Source organism: Neofelis nebulosa, chromosome 7 (genome assembly GCF_028018385.1).
Source record: "Neofelis nebulosa isolate mNeoNeb1 chromosome 7, mNeoNeb1.pri, whole genome shotgun sequence".
Taxonomy (NCBI): domain Eukaryota; kingdom Metazoa; phylum Chordata; class Mammalia; order Carnivora; family Felidae; genus Neofelis; species Neofelis nebulosa.
In genome coordinates, this window is record NC_080788.1 from 101094523 (window position 1) to 101120748 (window position 26226).

Sequence of the window (26226 nt, forward strand, 5' to 3'; positions counted from 1 at the left end):
CTTATCAAACTCAACACCCAAAAAACAATCCAGTGAAGAAACGGGCTAAAGACATGAACAGACACTTCTCCAAGGAAAACATCCAGATGGCCAACCAACACATGAAAAAATGCTCGACATCACTCATCATCAGGGAAATACAAATGAAAACCACAAGGAGATACCACCTTACACCTGTCAGAATGGCTAACATGAACAACTCAGGCAACAATAGATGTTGGTGAGGATGTGGAGAGAGGATCTCTTTTGTATTGTTGGTGGGAATGCAAGCTGGTGCAGCCACTCTGGAAAACAGTATGGAGGTTCCTCAAAAAACTAAAAATAGAACTACCCTACGACCCAGCAATTGCACTACTAGGCATTTATCCATGGGATACAGGTGTGCTGTTTCAAAGGGACACATGCACCCCCATGTTTATAGCAGCACTATCAACAATAGCCAAAGTATGGAAAGAGCCCAAATGTCCATCGATTGACAAATGGATAAAGAAAATGTGGTATGTACACATATATACAGTGGAGTATTACTCGGCAATCAAAAAGAATGAAATCTTGCCATTTGCAACTATGTGAATGGAACTCGAGGGTATTATACTAAGTGAAATTAGTCAGAGAAAGACAAAAATCATATGGCTTCACTCATATGAGGACTTTAAGAGACAGAAACAGATGAACATAAGGGAAGGGAAACAAAAATAATATAAAAACAGGGAGGGGGACAAAACAGAAGAGACTCATAAATATGGAGAACAAACTGAGGGTTATTGGAGGGGTTGTGGGAGGGGGGATGGGCTAAATGGGTAAGGGGTATTAAGGAATCTACTCCTGAAATCATTGTTTCTCTATATGCTAATTTGGACATAAATTTTAAAAAATAAAAAAAAAATAAAAATAAAAAAAATAAAAATGGAAATACCATATGATCCAATAATTCCGGTACTAGTATTTACACTAATTTGAAAAGATACATGCACCCTGTGTTTATTGCAGCATTATTTACAATAGTGAAGATATGGATGCAACCCAAGTATCCATCTATAGATGTTTTTGAAGCTTTTGATTTAGTTTCCATACACTTTATGAAAACAAGTTCATTTTATAAAAATAACTATAGACAGGAATACTTAAAAATTGTGATAGAATCAATTGTACTATAAAGAGTGATTGGATAGTGTCTTAGATAGGTTTCATGGTAGTGAATTTGAACATTATTTTAAAACATTGGTCAGAAGAGAAAAACTGATTTAATCTGATAACATATAAGTAAATTCGCTAACTCTTCTCCATTTAGTAGACATACTTTACAATAAAAAAATTAGAGTGTAGTTGCCCATTTAAAATAATATTTTGAGAAATAAAATAAGGAAATGTGCAAGTAAGCCTTTAAAAAATAAATTCCAGTGAAAGAATCTCTATACTATTAACATGAAAAAAAATAATGTTGATAAAATACAAACTTGAGCATGTCTCATAAATGAAATAAATACCTTTAAAAGCTTAGGAAATTCATATAAATTTAAATTTCCAGAGGCGGATTAAAAGCTCCAAGAAAAATTTGCATAAATACATATGCAGTTTATCTATACTTGATATATAATTTCCTCATGCAGACTCAATTATATGAAATCCTAGTACATGGTATATAGGCAGGTTATTAAATTTAGGCTACACCTGTAGTTGATATTTAAAATTACTGTTGTGAGGTTAGCAGATTCAAGAGTGACCAACATTTAAAATATTTTCTTCAATATAAGGAATAGGTAAGAGGTAAGAATGTTTGTTGTTTGCAAAATGCAGATAAAGTATGTTTATTAAAGACATTAAGTTATCCTTAAGGAAAGTCCAACTTGAAACATAACAAATACCTAGCATATTTATTTCTAGGTAAGGTAAACACTGCAGCCTAGTGGCCTGACATGATGGCAAAATGCCTGTAGGTAGGCATTTCAATTCTGCTGTTTGCTAAGAAAACTGTACAAAGGTCCCAATGTTTTCAATTCCAAGTAAAACTGTACTCTCATCATGTATGAATAATAAATGCTTTATCAAATTAGTAATGATAATAATAGTTAACGTTTATTGAGCCTTTACTGTGTGCCCAACATTATTCTTTTAATCTTTACAATCCTGTGAAGTAAGTATAATTTTTATCCCAATTTTATAGATGAGAAAATCAAGACCTAAAAAGGCCAACGAACTTGAAGAAGGTTAAATGGAAATCTCAAATAAGAACAGCAAGTTGTCACAATTTTACAGAGATTAAGATGTGCAACAAGCATAGTAAAGCAGACACACATGGCATTGCATTACAGATTCAGGCTTTTCTGGGAGTAGCTACAACACCCCAATCTCAGATCTGTCTCTCAAAGAGTGACGACAGCAGGTCCTGTTAGCACAGAAGACAAGACCCAATACACCAAAGTACTACTCAGTTTGCTTCTTTCCTGCTGCAGAGGCTGCACGAATAATTTAAGAATAGGAACACTGATATAAAGAAATAATGGAAATCAAAGAGTGACTTGGCAAAGGCATTAACAAAATTACAATGGAAGATACACCAGTCTCAGGAAACTAAAAAGAAAATAACTCTGGTTCTTTCCTCTTGGTAATTTTGAGTTGAGGAATCAAAGCCCTACTGACGTTCCTTGAATGAAAGGATCTCTATAAGAATGGTAATACTTCAGATTTTACACCTTACAAAGTATTTTTATGTACATTACTTTTACTTGATTTTTAAAATAATTATGTGACATACAGTAGGAACTATTAATCTCATTTTACAGTTGCAGAGGAGGAAACAAAGACTTCCCTAGAGCCACACCATTAGTAATCAAGGAGGTTGGATAATGAGCTCAGGTTTCTGTACCTTTGAACATCACCACCTTTTTTACTTATTTTTTTTAATTGAAGTACTGTTGACATACAATATTAGTTTCAGGTTACAACAGAATGATTTGACATTTATATATATTATGAAATGATCACCATACATCTAGTTACCATCTGTCACCATAGAAAATTAGAATATTAACTACATTCCCTATGATGTACTTTTCATCCCCATGACTTATTTTATAACTGAAAGTCTGTACCTCTTAATGCGCTTTGTCTTTTGTCCATCCCTCCTCCAATCCCCTCCCCTCTGAAAACCAGTTCTGTGTCTGTTATGTTTTTTAGATTCTACATGTAAGTGATATCACACAGTATTTGTGTTCCTCTCTCTTATTTCATTTAGCATCACTCTAGGTCCATTCACGTTGTCACAAATGGCAAGATTTCATTCTTTTTTATGGATGAGCAATATTCCATTGTGTATAAATATCACAACTTCTTTATCTATCTATGGACACTTGGGTTGCATCCATATCTTTGCTATTGTAAATAATGTAAATAATGCTGCAGTAAACATAGGGGTGCACATATCTTTTCAAATTAGTGTTTGCAATTTCTTTGGGTAAATACTCAGAACTGAAATTACTAAATCACATGGTATTTTATTTTTAATCTCTTGAGGAATCTCTACACTGTTTTCCACAGTGGCTGTACCAATTTACATTCTCACCAACAGTGAACAAGGGTTTGCTTTTTTCCACATCCTTGCCAATGCTATTTTTTGTCTTTTTGATACTAGCCATTCTGACTAGTATGAGGTGAGATCTCATTGTGGTTTTGATTTGCATTTCCCTGATGATTAGTGACGTTGAACGTTTTTTCATGTGTCTGTTGGCCATTTGTATGTCTTATCTGGAAAAATGTCTAATTAGGCCCTCTGCCCATTTTAAATTGGATTATTTGTTTTCTTGGTGTTGAGATATATGTGTTCATTATATATTTTAGATATTAACCCCTGATCAGATATATCATTTACAGTATCATTACAAATATCTTCTCTCATTCATTAGGTTCCCTTTTCATTTGCTGATAGTTTCTTTTGCTGTGCAAAAGCTTTTTAGGTTGATATTGTTACAACTGTTTATTTTACTTTTGTTTCCCTTGCCTGGAGAGACATCTAGAAAAATATTGCTAAGGCTGATGTCCAAGAGTTTACTGCCTATGCTTTTTTTTTTTTAAGTTTATTTGTTTTTGAGAGAGAGACCATGTGCATGCACTAGCAGGAGAGGGGCAGAGAAGAGAGGGAGACACAGAATCCAAAACAGGCTCCAGGCTCTGAGCTGTCAGCACAGAGTCTGGTGTGGGGCTCAAACCCACAAACCATGAGATTATGACCTGAGCTGAAGTCAGACACTTAACTGACTGAGCCACCCAGATGCCTCTGCCTATGCTTTCATTTAGGAGTTTTATACATTTAGGTCTTTAATCCATTTTGAGTTTATTTTTGTGTATGGTATAAGAAAGTGATCCAGTTTCATTCTCTGGTATGTAGCTATCTAGTTTTCCTAACACAATTTATTGAAGAAATTCCCATTGTATATTCTGGCCTCATTTGCTGTAGATTAATTCACCATATAAGAGTGGGTTTATTTTTGGGCTCTGTCTTCTGTTCCATTGATCCATGTGTCTGTTTTTGTACCAGTACCATTCTGTTTTAATATAGCTTTGTAATATTGTTTGAAACCTGACATTGTGATATCTCCAGCTTCGTTTTTCTTTCTCAAGATTGCTTTGGCTGTCTTTTGTGGTTCCATACAGATTTTAGGATTATTTGTTCTAGTTCTGTGAAAATACTATTGGTATTTTGATCCAGACTGCATTGAATCTGTAGATTGCTTTGGGTAGTATGGCCATATTAACAGTATTAATTCCTCCAGTCCATGAGCATGGTATATCTTTACATTTGTTGTCTTCAATTTCTTTCATCAGTGTCTTCAGAGTACAGGTCTTTTACCCCTTGGTTAAATTTATCCCTACGTATTTTTTTTTTTGGATGCAGATGTAAATGGATTGTTTGCTTAATTTCTCTTTCTGTTAGTTCATAATTAGTATTTAGAAACATAAAAGATTTCTGAATATTAACTTTGTATCCTCCAACTTTATTGAATTCATTTATCAGTTCTAATAGTTTTTTTTGGTAGAGTTTTTAGGGTTTTCTATATATGGTATCAGGTCATCTGTAAATAATGACAGTTTTACTTCCACTTATCAATTTGAATGTCTTTGATTTTTTTTTTTTTTCTTGTCTGATTGCTATAGCTAGGAAAGTGGTGAGAGTGGATGGGCTTCTTTTCTTGTTCCTTATCTTAAAGGAAAAGCTTTCAACTTTTCATCATTGAGTATGATGTTAGCTGTGGTTTTGATGTATATGGCCTTTATTATATTGAGGTACATACCCTCTGTACTCATTTTCTTGAGAGTTCGTTCATATGAACAGATGTTGAATTTTATCAAATGCTTTTTCTGCATCTATTGAGATGATTACATAATTTTTATCTTTCATTTTTCTAATGTGGTATAGCCTGTTGATTGATTTGCAGATACTGAACCATCCTTGCATCCCTGAAATAAATCCCATTTGACTATGCTGAATGATGCTTTCAATATATTTTAAATTCATTTTGCTAATATTTTGTTACAGATTTTTTCATCTATGTTCATCAGGGATGTTGGTCTGTAATTTTCTTTTCTTTTTTTTTTTTTTTTTTTTCTTGTAGCATCTATGTCTGGTTTTGGTATTAGGGTAATGCTGGGCTTGTAGAATAAATGTGGAAGAATTCTTTCCTCTTAGACTTTTGGGATACTTTGAAGGATAGATATTAATTCTTTATTTTTGGTAGAATTCACCTGTGAAACCATCTGGTCTAGAACTTTTATTTGTTGGAAGTTTTTTTATTACTGATTCAATGTTGGTGGAAGTAATTGGTCTATTTAAACTTCCTATTTTTTCCTGGTTTGGTCATGGAAGTTTGTAAATTTCTAGGAATTTATCCATTTCCTCTAGGTTGTCAAATTATTTAGCATATAATTTTTCATGGTAGTCCCTTATAATCCTTTGTATTTCTGTGGTGTTATAACTTCTCTTTCATCCTGAGGGTATTTGAGTCTTCTCTCTCTCTCTCTCTCGATGAGTCTGGCTAAAGGTCTATCAATTTTGTTTATCTTTCCAAAGAATCACACCTTAGTTTCATTGATCTTTTCTACTATTTTTTTAGTCTCTACTTCATTTATTTCCACTCTAATCTTTATTATTTCCTTCCTTCCGTAACTTTGGGCTTTGTTCTTTTTCCAGCTCCTTTAGGTATAAGGGTGTATAAGTTTTCTTGTTCCTGAAGTAGGTCTATATTGCTACAGACTGCACTCTTAAAATTATTTTTGCTGCCTCTCAAACATTTTGAACCCATGAGTTTCCATTTTCATTTGTCTCTAGTTTTTTTGTTTTGTTTTGTTTGTTTTTAATTTGCTCTTTGATTTCTTTGTTGACCCACTGGTTGTTTGGTGATATGTTGTTTAACCACTATGTGTTTGTGGGGTTTTCTTCCAGCTTTTTTTCCTTCTATTTCTAGTTTCATACCATTGTGGTGGGAAAAATGCATGATATGATTTCATTCTTCTTAAGTTTATTGAGACTTGTTTTGTGGCCTAACCTGTCATCTTTCCTGGAGAATGTTCCATATGTACTTGAAATAAATGTGTATTCTGTTGTTTTGTATAAAATGTTCTGTATATACCTATTAAGTCCATCTAATGGACTATGTCATTCAAACTCACTGTTTCCTTATTGATTTTCAGTCTGGATGATCTTTCCATTGAAGTAACCAGAGTGTTAAAAGTCCCCTACTAGTATTGTATTACTGTCAATTTTTCCCTTTATGTCTGTTAATATTTGCTTTATATAATTAGGTATTCCTATGTTGGGTGCATAGATATTTACAACTGTTAATCTTCTTTTTTTTTTTTTTTAATTTTTTTTTTCAACGTTTTTTATTTATTTTTGGGACAGAGAGAGACAGAGCATGAACGGGGGAGGGGCAGAGAGAGAGGGAGACACAGAATCGGAAACAGGCTCCAGGCTCCGAGCCATCAGCCCAGAGCCTGACGCGGGGCTCGAACTCACGGACTGCGAGATCGTGACCTGGCTGAAGTCGGACGCTTAACCGACTGCGCCACCCAGGCGCCCCTCAACTGTTAATCTTCTTGTTGGGTTGATCCCTTTGTTATTGTTATGCCCTTCAGTGTTCCTTGTTACAGTCTTTGTTTTAATATCTATATTTCCTGATAGAAGTATTACCCCAGCTTCATTTTGTTTCCATTTGCATGAAATACCTTTTTTCAATCTTTCACTTTCAGTCTGCATCTGTAAGTCTGAAGTGAGTCTCTTGTAGGAAATATATAGATGGGCCTTACTTTTTTCATCTATTCAGTTACTCTGTGTCTTTTGATTGGAACATTTTTGCCTACTTAAATTTAAAGTAGTTATTGAGGGTTGCTTGGCTGGCTCAGTCAGTACAGCATGCAACACTTGATCTTGGGATTGTGTATTCAAGCCCCACAATGGGTGTGGAGATTACTTAGAAATAAAATCTTAAAAAAATAATTATTGATAGGTGTGTACTTATTGCCATTTTGTTAACATTTTTCTAGTTGTTTTTGTAGTTCCAATATGTTCCTTCATTCTCTTGTCCTCTTTCCTTGTGATTTGATAACTTTCTTTAATGTTAGGATTCCTTTCTCCTTATTTTTTGAGTATCTATTATAGCTTTTGGTTTGTGGTTACCATGAGGTTCATATAAAACACACTCTGTATAAAGTAGTCCATTTTAAATGGATGGTCACTTTAGTTTGAAAACATCCTAAAAGCACTACATGTTTAGTAGTTTCTCCCGCCCCAAAGTTTTATGTCTTTGGTGTCATATTATGCATCTTTTTCTTTTGTGTGTCCATTAACTAATAACTTTAGAGATGGTAGATTTGACTACTTTTGTCTTTTAATATTCACTCTAGTTATAAATGACTGATCCACTATCTTTATGTCTGCTTTTAACAGTGAGATTTTTTTTCCTTTCATAACTTCCTTCTAGTTATGGCCTTTTCTTTTCCATTTAAATAAGTCTCTTTAGCATTCCTTGTAAGGCTGGTTTACTGGTGATGAACACCTTTAATATTTGTTTGTCTGGCAAATTCTTTGTCTTTCCTTCAATTGTGAATGATAACCTTGCCAAGTAGAGTATTCTGGGTTGAAAGGTTTTCCCTTCAGCACTTTGACTATATTATGCTATTCCCTTCTGGTCTGCAGAGTTTCTGCTGAAAAAATCAGCTGAGAGTTACACACAAGGGAATACCCGTAAGACTAGTTGATTTTCTCTTGCTGCTCTTAAGATTCTCTCTTCATCCTTAATTATTGTCATTTTAATGGTTATGTCTTAGTGTGGACCTCTTTGGATTCACTTGGGGCTCTTTGTGCTTCCTAGATCTGCATGTCTATTTCTTTCCCCACGTTAGGGAAGTTTTCAGCTATTATTTCTTCAAATGTTTCTGCCCCTTTCTCCCTCAAGCATCCCATGCCCCCAGAATGCAAATGTCCATCTGCTTGTTGTCTCAGAGATCTATTAAACTATCATCATTTTAATTATTTTTTTCTTTTTGCTTTTCAGCTTGAATGATTTGCACTACCCTTCCATCCATTCTTTGCATTCTCTAATCTACTTTGATTCCCTCTAACATTTTTTTCCTTTCAATTGTATTCTTCAGGTCTGATGGGTTCTTTTTTATAGTTTTTTTTTTAGATTCAAGTTTTTATTTACATTCTAGTTACTTAACATAGTGTAATATTAGTTTTAGAAATAAAACTTAGTGATTCATCACTTACATTTAACACCCAGTGCTCAACACAAGTGCCCTTAATATCCATTACTGTTTTAACCCATCCCCCCCACCCACCTCTTCTCCGGCAACCCTCAATTTGTTCTCTATAGTTAAGAGTTTGTTTTATTGTTTGCCTCTCTTTTTGCTTCCCTATGTCCATCTGTTTCATTTCTTATATTCCACATGAGTGAAATTATATGGTATTTGTCCTTCTCTGACTTATTTCGCTTAGCATAATACACTCTAGCTCCATCCATACTGTTGCAAATGGCAAGATTTCATTTTTTTTGATGACTAATGTTCCATTATATGTATGTATGTATGCATGTATGTATGTATATAAATATATAGACACACACACACATTTTCTTTATACATTCATCAGTTGATGGACATTTGAGCTCTTTCCCTAATGTGGCTATTGTTGACAATGCTGCTATAAACATCAAGATGCATATATCCCATCAAATCAATATTTTTATTTCGTCTGGATAAATATCTAGTAGTGTAACTGTTATATTGTAGGGTAGATCTATTTTTAACTTTTAGAGGAACCTTCATACTGTTATCCAGAGTGGCTGCATCAGTTTGCATTTCCAACAATGTTAAGAAGGTTCTCTTTTCTCCACATCCTCACCAACATCTGGTGTTTTGTGTATTGTTAATTTTAGCCATTCTGACAAGTGTGAACTGATACCTCATTGTAGTTTTGATTTGCATTTCCCTGATGATGAGTGATGTTGAGCATCTTTTCCTGTGTCTATTAGCCATCTGGATATCTTCTTTGGAAAAATGTCTATTCATGTCTTCAGGCCATATCTTAACTGGATTATTTGTTTTTTGGGTGTTCAGTTTGATAAGTTATTTATAAATTTTGGAAACTAACACATTATCAGATATGTATGTTGCAAGTATTTTCTCCATTCTGTAGGCTACTTTTTAGTATTGCCCATTGTTTCTTTCCCTGTGCAGATTTTTATCTTGATGAAGTCCCAATAGTTCACTTTTATTTTTGTTTTCCTTGCCTCTGGAGATGTCTCTAGTAAGAAGTTGCTATGACTGATGTCACAAAGAGGCTGTGTTCTCCTCTAGGATTTTTGAGGGTTTCCTGTCTCATATTTAGGTCTTTCATCCATTTTGAATTTATTTTTGTGTATGGTATAAAAAACTGGTACAGTTTCTTTTTTTTGCATGTTGCTATCTAGTTTTCCCAACACCATTTGATGAAGAGGCTGTCTTTTTTCCAATGGATATTCCTTCCTGCTTTGTCAGATAGTTGACCATATACTTGTGAGTCCATTTCTGGGCATTTTATTCTATTCTATTGATCTATGTGTCTGTTTTTATGCCAGTACCATACTGTCTTGATCACTACATCTTTGTAACATAAAGTCTGGAATTGTGATGCCTTCAGGTTTGCTTTTCTTTTTTAAGATTGATTTGGCTATTTTGCATCTTTTCTGGTTCCATACAAATTTTAGGATTGTTTGTTCTAGCTTTGTGAAAAATGCTAGGGATATTTTGGATCAGTTCTAGCAGGTTTTTAGTGGAATGTTTTGTTGGATTTTCCATACAGAGTATCATGTTGTCTGTGAAGAGTGAAAGTTTGACCTCCTCCTGGACGATCTGGATGTCTTTTATTTGTGTTGTTTGATTGCTGAGGCTAAGACTTCCAAAAATATGTTGAATAACAGTGGTGAGAGTGGACATCCCTGTCTTGTTACTGACCTTGGGGGAAGGCTCTCTGTTTTTCCCCACTAAGGATGATATTAGCATTGGGTCTTTCATACATAGCTTTTATGATCTCGAGGTATGATCCTACTATACATACTTTCTTAAGAGTTTTTATCAAGAAAGGATGCTGTATTTTGTCAAATGCTTTCTCTGCATCCATTGAGAGGATCATGTGGTTCTTGTCCTTTCTTTTATTGATATGATGAATCATATTGATTGTTTTGTGGATATTGAACCAGCCCTGCATCCCAGATATAAATCACTTGGTTGTGGGGAATAATTTTTTTAATGTGTTGTTGGATCCGGTTGGCTAATAACTTGTTGAAGATTTTTGCATCCATGTTCATCAGGAAAGTTGGTCTATAGTTCTCCTTTTTAGTGGGGTCTTTGTCTGCTTTTGGCATCAAGGTAATGCTGGCTTCATAGAAAGAGTTTGGAAGTTTTCCTTCCATTTCTATTTTTTGGAACAGCTTCTAGAGAATAGGTATTAACTCTTCCTTAAATTTTTGGAAATTTAATCTGGCCCTGGACTCTGGTTTTTAGGGAAAGTTTTGATTACTAATTCAATTTCTTTACTGGTTATGGGTCTGTTCAAATTTTCTATTTCTTCCTGTTTCAGAAGACATCCAGATGGCCAACCAACACATGAAATAATGCTCCACATCACTCATCATCAGGGAAATACAAATCAAAATCATAATGAGATACCACCTCACACCTGTCAGAATGGCTAACATTAACAACTGATGCAACAACAGATGTTGGTGAGGATGCAGAGAAAAAGGATCTCTTTTGCACTGCTGGTGGGAATGCAAACTGGTGCAGCCATTCTAGAAAACAGTATGGAGGCTCTTCAAAAAGCTAAAAACAGAACTACCCTACGATCCAGCAATTGCACTACTAGGTATTTATCCAAGGGATACAGGAGTGCTGATGCACAGGGGCACTTGTACCCCAGTGTTTATAGGAGCACTATCAACAATAGCCAAAGTATGGAAAGAGCCCAAAGGTCCATCTATGGATGAATGGATACAGAAGATGGTGTGTGTGTGTGTGTGTGTGTGTGTGTGTGTGTGTGTGTGTGTACACAATGGAGTATTACTCAGCAATCAAAAAGAATGAAACCTTGCCATTTGCAGCTACATGGATGGAACTAGAGGGTATTATGCTAAGCTAAATTAGAGAAAGACAAATATCATATGACTTCACTCATATGAGGACTTTAAGATACAAAACAGATGAACATAAGGGAAGGAAAGCAAAAATAATATAAAAACAGGGAGGAGAACAAAACATAAGAGACTTATAAATATGGGGAACAAACAGAGGGTTGCTGGAGGGGTTGTGGGAGGGGAGATGGGCTAAATGGGTAAGAAGCATTAAGGAATCTACTCCTGAAATCATTGTTGCACTATATGCTACCTAACTTGGATGTAAAATAAAAAAAATAAATTAAATAAAAATAAAAATAAATAAGTAAATTCTCAACCCAGATCTATTTTCTTGTGGTTCCAAATTCTGGCTCTGGACTAAAGGAGATGCTGGTTGGAATCTAAGCTTCCTCATTTACTGGTTAATTATGTGACTTTAAACTAGTTATCTTACTCTTCTAGAGTAATAATACTTCCTATGACTCTTAGGAGAATTCATGAGATAACACATGTGAATCACTAAGCATTTAATAAATGTTAGTTACTATCATTAAACTTAATGGTAGTAATTTATGGGAGTAATAAATACCCCCCAAAATACTGTCCCATGGATAGTTCTATCAACATATTAATATTTAGGATACTTATAAACATTACAATTCAATTAATTTTAGCATTCATTAGTTATAATATAACTTTAAAAATCTATGAAAATATAGAACTTTGTGTATTAAAACAGAAAACTTACTGATAGGACTCTCAAGTCCTGCTTCTAACTTCTTAAGCCACAGTAAAAGGTTTTGTTCAGTGATTGCCTGTTCTGAAGGAAATGCAAATACCTGGCCACCTGAATGCAGATTCACCACAACAATAAGAGGAAGGGGAGGCAGAGCATTAAAGTATGTCTGTAGGATTCCTCTTCCCGCAGGAGTATTCTTTCTACAAAAGGGAGCAATTGAATATGTTAGTATTTCTTTCTATAATAAAATTATGAAAATAATAGTTTGTATAACATTAAACTTTAAATATAGTATCACATCATTAAGTTTATAAAAATATGCCCTAAAAACTAAGAGGTCTATAATTATGTTATTAGTAGTCAGATTCTTAAAGAAATGGGCACTGTGTTTCTCTCAGGAGAAAAAAAAGACAGTGATATTTTCATGAAAGCCAGTCATAGTTCAAAGATTTGTCAATTTAGGTTTGATATAATCAGTAGGTTCCTCCCAAAGTTGAGCTAAGTGTCTGATCACATGTCAACTCAAAAATTAAACGGTTACTAACTATAAAATAAGATACTTATAATAAATACTACAAATAAAATTGTTTTTCCTCAGATAAAAAGAGAAAGGGGTAAATTTAAAATTAAAAATACTTTTTAAAATTATGAACAAACATGGAAACCATAACTTTTAAGATACCCAGCTTTCCTGGGGCACCTGGGAGGCTCAGTCAGGTAAGTGTCCAGCTTCAGCTCAGGTCCTGATCTCGCAGTTCATGGGTTGGAGTCCCGTGTCGGGCTCTGTGCTGATAGCTCAGAACCTGGAGCCTGCTTCAGATTCTATGTCTCCCTTGCTCTCTGCCCCTCCCCCGCTTGCACTCTGTCTTTATCTCTCTCTCAAAAATAAATAAACATTAAACAATTTTTTTAGGGGCTGAAGCATGGAAGATGGTGGCGTAGGAGGAGGCTGGGCTCACCTCATCCTGATCGCTTAGATTCCAACCCACATCTGCCTAAATAAGCCAGAAAACTGCCAGACTAGCAGAACAGACTCTCCGGAGCCAAGCGTAGACAAGAGGCCCATAGAAGAAGGTAGGAAGGGTGGAGAGGCGGTGCATGCTACAAGGACTGGTAGGAAGGAGTCAGGGCACTGGAGGGGGAGCCCATGCGACAAGGCAGAGCTCCCAAAGTCCGGCTCACAAAAGTAGAGGGGCCGGACTGTGTGAGTTCTGATAGCCAAAGGGACTTAATTTCTGGAATGTTAATAGTCAACAGCTCTGCTCTCCGAGAGCAGGGAGGGCAAGAGGATGCTGGGAGAGAGAGTTGTTGAGCCCTGGAAGACAGAGCTCAGCTGGGCAGGGAACAAAGGCAGAGGCAAACACCATTTCCCTCTCCCATCCCCCAGCAGAAATTCCAAAGGGAACCAGTTCCTGTCACCAAACTTGCTTGCACCACGCAAACACCCAACGCTGTGCTTCTGTGCATCCATCCCTCTGACGGGTCTGCCTCCCTCCCGGAGCTGCAGGGCTCCTCCTGCAGGGGGCCACCCATTGCAAAGCTAGGTAAGCCTGCCCCTCCTGCCCCTGTGCACCTTGTGGATCCACCCCGGCTAATATGCCCTTGGCCAGATCCCATCGAAGCAGCACCACAAGCCTGGCAGTGTGCAAGTAGCCCAGGCAGGGGCCACACCACTCTGCAGTGAGTCCTGACCTTGGGAGAGGGGAAGATAAGGTTCATACCAGTGTGACTGTGGCCCCAGTGGTGGGCTGGGGGCAGACATCAGGTCTGACTGTGGCCCTGCCAACCAACACAAGTTACTCCCTACAGCACAGGGGAAGTGCCCTGCAGTTTGGAGCTACTGCATGGACTACCCAAAATGATGAAACAGAAGAATTATCCTCTAAAGAAACTCCAGGAAGTAGCAACAGCTAACGAATTGATCAAAACTGATTTAAGCAATATAATAGAACAAGAATTTAGAATAATAGTCATAAAATTAATCACTGGGTTGGAAAAAACATAGAGGACAGAAGAGATCTATTGCTACAGATATCAAGGGACTAAGAAATAGTCATGAGATATTAAAAAATGTTATAAATGAGGTGCAAAATAAATGGAGGTGGCCATAACACGGACTGAAGAGGCAGAGGAGAGAATAGGTGAATTAGAAGATAAAATTATGCTAAAAGAGGAAGCTGAGAGAAAGATTAAAAAAAAATCCAGGAGTATGAGGGGAGCATTAGAGAACTAAGTAATGCAATCAAACAGAACAATATCTGTATCATAGGAATTCCAGAAGAAGAGAGAAAGAGGATGAAGGTATACTTGAACAAATCATAGCTGAGAACTTCCCTGATCTGGGGAAGGAAAAAGGCACTGAAATCCAAAAGTCACAGAGAACTCCCTTCAGATGTAACTTGAATCGATCTTCTGCACTATGTATCAGTGAAACTGGAAAAATACAAGGATAAAGAGAAAATTCTGAAAGCAGCTAAGGGTAAACAGGCTCTAACTTATAAAGGAAGACCTATAAGACTAGTGGCAGCCCTACCTACTGAAACTTGGCAGGCCAGGAAATCTTCAATGTAATGAACAAAAAATATGCAGCTGAGAATCCTTTATCCAGCAAGTCTGTCATTCAGAAGAGAAGGAGAGATAAAGGTCTTCCCAAACAAAAACTGAAGGAATTCATCACCACTAAACCAGCCCTACAAGAGATCCTAAGGGGGACTCTGTGAGTGAAATGTTACAAGGACCACAAAGTATCAGAGACATCACTACAAGCATGAAACCTACAGACACCACAATGACTCTAAATCCATATCTTTCAATAATAACACTGAATGTAAATGGACTCAATGCTCCAACCAAAAGACACAGGGTATCAGAATGGATAAAAAAACAAGACCCATCTATTTGCTGTCTACAAGAGACTCACTTTAGACCTGAGGACACCTTCAAATTGAAAGTGAGGGGATGGAGAACTATCTATCATGCTACTGGAAGTCAAAAGAAAGCTGGAGTAGCCATACTTATATCAGACAAACTAGATTTTAAATTAAAGGCTGTAACAAGAGATGAAGAAGGGCATTATATAATAATTACAGGATCTATCCATCAGGAAAAGCTAACAATTATAAATGTCTATGTGCCAAATATGGGAGACCCCAAATATATAAAACAATTCATCACAAATATAAACAACCTTATTGATAAGAATGTGGTAATTGCAGGGGATTTTAATACCCCACTTACAACTATGCACAGATCATCTAGACACAGGATCAATAAAGAAACAAGGGCCCTGAATAATACATTGGATCAGATGGACTTGACAGATGTATTTAGAACTCTGCATCCCAAAGCAATAGAATATACTTTCTTCTCGAGTGCACATGGAACAGTCTCCAAGATAGATTACATACTGGGTCACAAAACAGCCCTTCATAAGTATACAAGAATTGAGATCATACCATGCACACGTTCAGGCCACAATGCCATGAAACTTGAAATCGCCACAGGAAAAAAGTCTGAAAAATCTCCAAAAGCTTGGAGGTTAAAGAACACACTACTAAGGAATGAATGGGTCCACCACGCAATTAGAGAAGAAATTAAACAATATATGGAAACAAATGAAAATGAAAATACAACAATCCAAACGCTTTGGGATGCAACGAAGGCAGTCCTGAGAGGAAAATACATTGTAATCCAGGCCTATCTCAAGAAACAAGAAAAATCCCAAATACAAAATCTAACAGCACACATAAAGGAAACAGAAGCAGAACAGCAAAGACACCCCAAACCCAGCAAAAGAAGAGAAATAATAGAGATCAGAGCAGAAATAAACAATATAGAATCTAAAAAAACTGTAGAGCAGATCAACGAAACCAAGAATTGGTTTTTTGAAAAAATAAAATTGACAAACCTCTAGCCAGGCTTCTCAAAAAGAAAAGGGAGATGACCCAAATAGATAAAATCATGAATGAAAATGGAATTGTTACAACCAATCCCTCAGAGATACAAACAATTATCAGGGAATACTATGAAAAATTATATGCCAACGAATTGGACAACCTGGAAGAAATGGACAAATTCCTAAACACCCACACTCTTCCAAAACTCAATCAGGAGGAAATAGAAAGCTTGAACAGAACCATAACCAGCAAAGAAATTGAATCGGTTATCAAAAATCTCCCAACAAATAAGAGTCCAGGACCAGATGGCTTCCCAGGGGAGTTCTACCAGACGTTTAAAGCAGAGATAATACCTATCCTTCTCAAGGTATTCCAAGAAATAGAAAGGGAAGGAAAACTTCCAGACTCATTCTATGAAGCTAGTATTACTTTGATTCCTAAACCAGACAGAGACCCAGTAAAAAAAGAGAACTACAGGCCAATATCCCTGATGAATATTGGAGAACTGGACAGCAACATGCAGAAGACTGAAACTAGACCACTTTCTCACACCATTCACAAAAATAAACTCAAAATGGATAAAAGACCTGAATGTGAGACAGGGAACCATCAAAACCCTATAGGAGAAAGCAGAAAAAGACCTCTCTGACCTCAGTCGTAGTAATTTCTTACTTGACACATCCCCAAAGGCAAGGGAATTAAAAGCAAAAATGAACTATTGGGACCTCATGAAGATAAAAAGCTTCTGCACAGCAAAAGAAACAATCAACAAAACTAAAAGGCAACCAACGGAATGGGAAAAGATATTTGCAAACGACATATCGGACAAAGGGCTAGTATCCAAAATCTATAAAGAGCTCACCAAACTCCACACCTGAAAAACAAATAATCCAGTTAAGAAATGGGCAGAAAACATGAATAGACACTTCTCTAAAGAAGACATGCGGATGGCCAACAGGCACATGAAAAGATGCTCAACGTCGCTCCTCATCAGGGAAATACAAATCAAAAACACACTCAGATATCACCTCACACCAGTCAGAGTGGCCAAAATGGACAAATCAGGAGACTATAGATGCTGGAGAGGAGGTGGAGAAACAGGAACCCTCTTGCACTGTTGGTGGGAATGCAAACTGGTGCAGCCGCTCTGGAAAGCAGTGTGGAGGTTCCTCAGAAAATTAAAAATAGACCTACCCTATGACCCAGCAATAGCACTGCTAGGAATTTACCCAAGGGATACAGGAGTACTGATGCATAGGGGCACTTGTACCCCAATGTTTATAGCAGCACTCTCAACAATAGCCAAATTATGGAAAGAGCCTAAATGTCCATCAACTGATTAATGGATAAAGAAATTGTGGTATATATACACAATGGAGTACTACATGGCAATGAGAAAGAACGAAATATGGCCCTTTGTAGCAACGTGGATGGAACTGGAGAGTGTGATGCTAAGTGAAATAAGCCATACAGAGAAAGACAGATACCATATGTTTTCACTCTTATGTGGATCCTGAGAAACTTAACAGAAATCCATGGGGGAGGGGAAGGAAGAAAAAAAAAAAGAGGTTAGAGTGGGAGAGAGCCAAAGCATAAGAGACTCTTAAAAACTGAGAACAAACTGAGGGTTGATGGGGGGTGGGAGGGAGGGGAGGGTGGGTGATGGGTATTGAGGAGGGCACCTTTTGGGATGAGCATTGGGTGTTGTATGGAAACCAATTTGACAATGAATTTCATATACTGGAAAAAAATTAAAAAAATAAAGGAAATAGAAGCAGTACAGCAAGGACACCCCAAACCCAGCAGAAGAAAAGAAATAATAAAGATCAGAGCAGAAATAAACGATATAGAATCTAAAAAAAAAACTGTAGAGCAGATCAACAAAACCAAGAGTTGGTTTTTTGAAAAAATAAAATTGATAAACCTCTAGCCAGGCTTCTCAAAAAGAAAAGGGAGATGACCCAAATAGATAAAATCATGAATGAAAATGGAATTATTACAACGAATCCCTCAGAAATACAGCAATTATCAGGGAATACTATGAAAAATTATATGCCAACAAACTGGACAACCTGGAAGAAATGGACAAATTCCTAAACAGCCACACACTTCCAAACCTCAAACAGAAAGAAATAGAAAACTTGAACAGACCCATAACCAGCAAAGAAATTCAATCAGTTATCAAAATCTCCCAACAAATAAGAGTCCAGGACCAGATGGCTACCCAGGGGAATTCTACCAGACATTTAAAGCAGAGATAATACCTATCCTTCTCAAGCTGTTCCAAAAAATAGAAAGGGAAGGAAAACTTCCAGACTCATTCTATGTAGCCAGCATTACTTTGATTCCCAAACCAGACAGAGACCCAGCGAAAAAGTAGAACTACAGGCCAATAACCCTGATGAATATGGATGCAAAAATTCTCAACAAGATACTAGCAAATCGAATTCAACAGCATATAAAAAGAATTATTCACCATGATCAAGGGGGATTCATTCCCAGGCTGCAGGGTGGTTCAACATATGCAAATCAATCAATGTGATACATCACATTAATAAAAGAAAAGAACCATATGATCCTGTCAATCGATGAAGAAAAAGCATTTGACAAAATTCAGCATCCGTTCTTAATAAAAACACTTGAGGGGCGCCTGGGTGGCTCAGTTGGTTGAGCGTCCGACTTCGGCTCAGGTCATGATCTCACAGCTCGTGAGTTCGAGCCCCACGTCGGGCTCTGTGCTGACAACCCAGAGCCTGGAGCCTGCTTCTGCTTCTGTGTCTCCCTCTCTCTCTGCCCCTAACCCACTCACATTCTGTCTCTGTCTCTCTCAAAAATAAATAAACATTAAAAAAAAAAAAAAAAAACACTTGAGAAAGTCGGGATAGAAGAAACATACTTAAACATCATAAAAGCCATTTATGAAAAGCCCACAGCTAACATCATCCTCAATGGGGAAAAACTGAGAGCGTTCCTTTGAGATCAGGAACACGACAGGGATGTCCACTCTCACCGCTATTGTTTAACATAGTGTTGGAAGTTCTAGCATCAGCAATCAGACAACAAAAGGAAATCAAAGGCATCAAAATTGGCAAAGATGAAGTCAGGTTTTCACTTGTTGCAGATGACATGATATTATACATGGAAAACCCAACAGACTCCACCAAAAGTCTGCTAGAACTGATACATGAATTCAGCAAAGTTGCAGGATACAAAATCAATGTACAGAAATCAGTTGCATTCTTATACACTAATAATGAAGCAACAGAAAGACAAATAAAGAAACTGATCCCATTCACAATTTCACCAAGAATCATAAAATACCTAGGAATAAACCTAACCAAAGATGTAAAAATCAGTATGCTGAAAACTATAGAAAGCTTATGAAAGAAATTGAAGAAGACACAAAGAAATGGAAAAACATTCCATGCTCATGGATTGGAAGAATAAGTATTGTTAAAATGTCAATACAATCTACACAAAGCAATCTACACATTCAATGCAATCCGAATCAAAATTGTACCAGCATTCTTCTCGAAGCTAGAACAAGCAATCCTAAATTTTGTATGGAACCACAAAAGACCCCAAATAGCCAAAATAATATTGAAGAAGAAGACCAAAGCAGGAGGCATCACAATCCCAGACTTTAGCCTCTACTACAAAGCTGTAATCATCAAGACAGCATGGTATTAGCACAAAAACAGACACATAGACCAATGGAATAGAATAGAGAACCCAGAATTGGACCCACAAAAGTGTAGCCAACTAATCTTTGACAAAGCAGGAAAGAATATCCAATAGAAAAGACAGTCTCTGTAACAAATGGTGCTGGGAGAACTGGACAGCAACATGAAGAATGAAACTAGTCCACTTTCTTATACCATTCACAAAAATAAACTCAAAATGGAGAAAGGACATGAATGTGAGACAGGAAACCATCAAAACCCTAGAGGAGAAAGCAGGAAGGAACCTCTCTGACCTCAGCTGCATCAATTTCTTACTTGACACATCCCCAAAGGGAAGAGAAGTAAAAGCAAAAATGAACTATAGGGACCTCATCAAGATAAAAAGTTTCTGCATTGCAAAGGAAACAATCACCAAAACTAAAAGGCAATGGACAGAATGGGAAAAGATATTTGCAAATGACACATCAGATAAAGGCTAGTATCCAAAATCTATAAAGAACTCACCAAACTCCACACCCGAAAAACAAATAATACAGTGAAGGGGCAGAAGACATGAATAGACACTTCTCTAAAGAAGACATCCAGATGGCCAACAGGCACAAGAATAGATGCTCAACATCACTCCTCATCAGGGAAATACAAATCAAAACCACATGGAGATACCACCTCATGCCAGTCAGAGTGGCCAAAATGAACAAATCAGGAGACTAAAGATGCTGGAGAGGATGTGGAGAAACGGGAACCTCTTGCACTGTTGGTGGGAATGCAAACTGGTGCAGCTGCTCTGGAAAACAGTGTGGAGTTTTCTCAAAAAATTAAAAATAGATCTACCCTATGACCCAGCAATTGCACTAGTAGGTATTTATCCAAGGGATAAAGGAGTGCTGATGTACAGGGGCACTTGTACACCAATGTTTATAGCAGCACTCTCAACAATAGCCAAATTATGGAAAGAACCTAAATATCCATCAACTAATGAATGGATAAAGAAATTATGGTTTATATATACAATGGAGTACTACATGGCAATGAGAAAGAATGAAATATGGCCTTCTGTAGCAATGTGGATGGAACTGGAGAGTGTTTTGCTAAGTGAAATAAGTCATACAGAGAAAGACAGATACCATATGTTTTCACTCTTATGTGGATCCTGAGAAACTTAAAAGATCATGGAGGATGGGAACGGGAAAAAAAAAAGTTAGGGAGGGAGCCAAACCATAAGAGACTCTTAAAAACAGAATAAACTGAGGGTTGATAGGTGGTGGGAGGGAGGGGAAAGAGGGTGATGGGCATTGAGGAGGGCACCTGTTGGGATGAGCACTGGGTGTTGTATGGAAACCAATTTAAAAATGAATTTCATATTAAAAACATTTTTTTTAGGGGCGCCTGGGTGGCTCAGTTGGTTGAGTGTCTGACTTGAGCTCAGGTCATGATCTCACGGTCCAAGAGTTCAAGCCCCACATCAGATACTGTGCTGACAGCTCAGAGCCTGGAAACTGCTTCAGTTTTTCTGTCTCCCTCTCTCTCTGCCCCTCTCCCGAGGCACTCTGTTTCTCTCTCTCTCTCAAACATTAAAAAAATTAAAAAAAAAATTTTTTTAAGATGCCCAGCTTTCCTGAAACATCACATTCCACATTATGGAAAAGAGTGTTTTACTGTGAGATACCTACAAAGATAATTACCCTGGGGGAAATTTGTCTTAAGCAGTAGACTGTCAGTGAACTCTTCATAGAAAAAAATGTACACTCCCTCATTCTTCTAATTTTTCAAATAAATTAAAAATGAACTTTTCATCTAATGCATTTGAACAATGGATAGTGTATAGATATGTGAACTGTGTTCACAGACATTAAATGTACACTCACACTCTTTCCCTCTAAAAATAAATAAAAATATAGAAAACAGGAAGAAAAATGCCAAAGTATCACAATGTTTATTTTTCTGTATTTGCCAAATTTTCCTCAATGGGCATCAATTAATTTTTTTTTAAGTTTGTTTATTTTTAGAGAGAGAGCGCACAAATGAGATAGGGGCAGAAAGAGAGAGAATTCCAAGTAGACTCCACACTGTCAGCACAGAGCTCAATGCCAAGCTCAGTCTCACAAACCATGAGATCATGACTTGAACCAAAGCCAGACACTTAGCCCGTTGAGACATGCAGGGACCCAAATTACTTTAAAAATGAGAAAAATTACTACGTCTCAAAATCTGCATGACATGAAAGCAAAGGCAACAAAAGTAAAATAAATAAGTGGGACTACATCCAATTAAAAAGCTTCTGCATATGGGTACCTGGATGGCTCAGTCGATTGAGCTTCTGACACCTGATTTGGGCTCAGGTCATGATCCCAGGGTCAAGGGATTGAGTGCCAAGTCAGGCTTTGTGCTGAGCATGGAGCCTGCTTAAGACTCACTCTCTCTCTCTCTCTCTCCCTCTCTCTCTCTCTCTCTTTCCCCCACTCTCTCGTTCTCAAAATCTTCTATAGACAAAGGAAACCATCAACTAAAATAAAAGGTAAACTTTGGAATGAGAGAAAATATTTGCAAATCACATATGTGGTAAGGGGTGAATATCTAAATGAGGGAAGAACTCACATAACAGCAAAAATACCAATAATCCAATTAAAAATGGGCAGAGGAACTGAATAGACATTTTTACAAAGAAGACATAAAGATGGCCAAAAGGTACATGAAAAGATGTTCAAGATGAGTAATATTAAGGAAATTCAAACCAAAACCACAATGAGATATCACCTCAAACCTGTTAATATGGCTGGTATCAAAAAGACAAACGATAACAAGTATTGTTGAGGATGTGAACAAAAGGGAACCTTCAAGAACTGGTGGTAGGAATGTATATTGGTGCAACCACTGTTGAAAACAGAGGAGGTTCCTCAAAAAATTGAAAATAGAACTACCATATGACCTAGCAATTCTACTTCTGGGTATGTAGCCAAAGGATATAAAAACAAGACAGTGAAGAAATACATGCATTCCCATGCTTATTGCAGCATTATTTGCAACAGCCAAGATACAGAAACAACCTAAGTGTCTGTCAACAAATGAATGGATAAATATGGAATATTATTCAGCCATGAAAAAGAAGAAAATCCTGCCATTTGCTACAACATGGATGGACTCAGGGCATTCCACCAAGTGAAATAAGGCAGACATAGAAAGACAAATACTTCTACGTGAAAAGTCTAAAAAAGTCAAACTCACAGAAACAGAAGAAAAGTGGTTGCTGGGGACTGGGGGTTGGGAGAAATAGGAAGAGCATGGGAAAAGGAACAAACTCTCAGCTACAAGATGAATAAGGTCTGATGATCTCATGTATAAATGGTGACTACAGTTGGTAATACTATATAGTTTAAATTTGCTAAGACAACAGAACTCAAATCTTAGTCCCCCTACCCCCGAAAATTAAACATATATATGTACATTTTTAAAGTCCCCTGCAATTACCACATTCTTATCAATAAGGTTGCTTATGTTTGTGAGTAATTGTTTTATATATTTGGGGGCTCCCGTATTCAGCGCATAGACATTTATAATTGTTAGCTCTTCCTGATGGATAGACCCTGTAATTATTATATAATGCCCTTCTTCATCTCTTGTTACAGCCTTTAATTTAAAGTCTAGTTTGTCTGATATAAGTATGGCTACTCCAGCTTTCTTTTGACTTCCAGTAGCATGATAGATAGTTCTCCATCCCCTCACTTTCAATCTGAAGGTGTCCTCAGGTCTAAAATGAGTCTCTTGTAGACAGTAAATAGATGGGTCTTGTTTTTTTTATCCATTCTGATACCCTATGTCTTTTGGTTGGCGTATTTAGTCCATTTACATTCAGTGTTATTATAGAAAGATATGGATTTAGAGTCATTGTGATGTCTGTATGTTTTATGCTTGTAGCGATGTCTCTGGTACTTTGTCTCACAGGATGCCCCTTAGGATCTCTTGTAGGGCATATATATACATTTTTAAATGTTTGATGTAATGAATATGTTACTTAGATGGAGGAATCCTTTCAAAATGTATACATGTATCAAATCACCACAATGTACACTTTAAATATCCTAAAATTTTGTCAATTACACCTCAATGGATCTGAAAAAAAAAATACCAGTCAACAAAATAAAATTCATCGTAGAAAAGAATTCAATCTAAAACAAGGTCATCTTTTAGTTACTAAAATATCCTGATAATAATATACTTACAGATTTAACCAGCAAGGGGTAAGTGAATCCAAGTGTTTCTCTTTTACCAGCGTCAATATTGCTTTTGTATACTGAGGATTTATGCTGCCATCACTGAATAAAATAAGTAATGGTTTCTGAAGTCTTAAATAAATGGGAAGGTTTTCCACAGTTATTTCTGGCTATTAAAAAAAAAAAAAGAAAAAAAACATGGAAAATGATGAGGCATAAAATAGAAAATAGTGTTCAGATCAATCATGCAAGTTTAGTCTATAAAATGTAATTAAAACATATTTTAAGTGGAGATTTTGCTTTACTGACTAAACCTGTGACTATCAAGAGCTTTTCATTTTTTTACAATTTTTAAAAATGTTTATCTTTGGGAGAGACTGACAGAGAGAAAGGGAGGGAGAAAGCGGGGTAGGAGCAGAGAGAGAGAGAGAGACACACACACACAGAATCTGAAGCAGTCTCCAGGCTCTGAGCTGTCGGCACAGAGGCTGATGCAGGGCTCAAACCCACAAACCACCAGATCATAACCTGAGCCAAAGTTGGACGCTTAACCAACTGAGTCACCGAGGCACCCCTCAAGAGCTTTTTATTTAAGCCCACTTTATCTTAATGAATTATTAAAAAAAAAAAAAAGTACTAATTTCAAAATAACTTAAACTCCCTATTTTACAAGGATGTAACACTTCTAATAACTTCTTATGCTAAAATCTGGACCAGATTAGCCAACATGTGACATATGACAAACAAAACTCTTATTGTATCTAACATAAAATTTTTGAAAAAAGAAATGCTGATATTTAAAGATATCTTTCAACATCTATGATTCCTTAAAAATCTTATTTTGTTTCAATATTATAGATTTTAGTGTAATTAATATTATAAAAAACATGTTTAAACAAATAAAAATATCAGTCTCATTTCTTTTCTTTTCTTTTCTTTTTTTGGTTTAAGCTAAATACCAGGCTCTGGTATGTAGTTTTCCTTATTTAGTTCTCAGAGCCACTTTCCTCTGTCCATTCTCATTTTTCTTCTAATTCTTTCTCTTACACACTCAAAATCCTCTTCTTATACGTTCCTCTTTCATATCTTAGATCTTAGATCCTCTCTTCTCCAAATTTCCCTATGTTGTCTTCTTATATTAACTATCATCTTTCATCATCTTTCATCTTCTATATGAGTTCCATCCCCTCCATAAAATTGACACATCTCATCAGGCTAGCAGATCTCCTCACTCTGAACAGATTTGAAACATTAAGGGAGATAGAGCCACCTGAACTACAAAGCTCAAGATGTGATGCTGGATACTGAATCAAAAAGAACCAAGATACTTTACTTTCCCTGCTCTCAAAGAGCTCATACTTTAGAGGAGGAGACAGGTACACAAACTGCTACAATCCAAGAAAGAATTAACGTATGACAATAAAATTAAGCCAAGAAAACAAAGTAGGGAAGCTCATGGATGATTTCAGAAGTGATATTTGATCTGGTCTTGGGCAAAAACCAAGATCTTGACAGAAGAAGGATTCCAGATATAGGGAGCATTGTGGGGACAGGCAGAGAGGTGTGAAGGGATACATGCCATCTGGTAACGGTAGGAGTGAAGCATGCCAGACTTAGGCATGCAAGAGGCAAATATGGCCATAAGACCAGATGGTAAAATGTCTTGGTAGGTTTTCTAACTCCCAGGAATACTGAGAAGATCTGGAATCAAATGAGTGACATGGTTAGGTCTGTTTTAGAAATATGACTAACTAGAATACACATTTGTGAAAAGACACACAGGTGACACATTTCAGGGAAGAAAGACCAAGAGTTCTGTGGGTTTAGGAGAAAAGATCAGAAACTTCAATTTTGGAATCATCAGCTGGTATAATGATAGTAGAAATTATGGGTATGGATAAAATTTCCTAAAGAAAAAACAGCGAAAGAAGAAAAAGGGGTTGAAGATGTAATTCTAGAGTGGCCAGAGGGTTGAAGGAGGTACCTGGAATTGCAAAAGCCAGAAGAATAGAGAATTTTGAGAAGGAAAAGCATTGTCAATGGTTTTGGTTGCTACTT

At 36.7% G+C, this 26226-nt stretch overlaps 1 protein-coding gene across 5 annotated transcripts in view; it reads right to left on the bottom strand.

The window, feature by feature from the left end:
- TXNDC16 (thioredoxin domain containing 16) overlaps positions 1 to 26226 on the bottom strand; it is a 136784-nt gene that overhangs the window by 10386 nt on the left and 100172 nt on the right. For 4 of the 5 annotated variants that reach the window (XM_058739056.1, XM_058739054.1, XM_058739055.1 and 1 more), the window contains 2 exons: positions 24178 to 24338; positions 12391 to 12581 (listed from right to left, as the gene is read on the bottom strand). In XM_058739056.1, the coding sequence (XP_058595039.1) occupies positions 12391 to 12581; positions 24178 to 24338 (352 nt within the window). The remainder of the gene's footprint in view (positions 1 to 12390; positions 12582 to 24177; positions 24339 to 26226) is intronic. The other variant, XM_058739058.1, reaches the window with a different exon arrangement.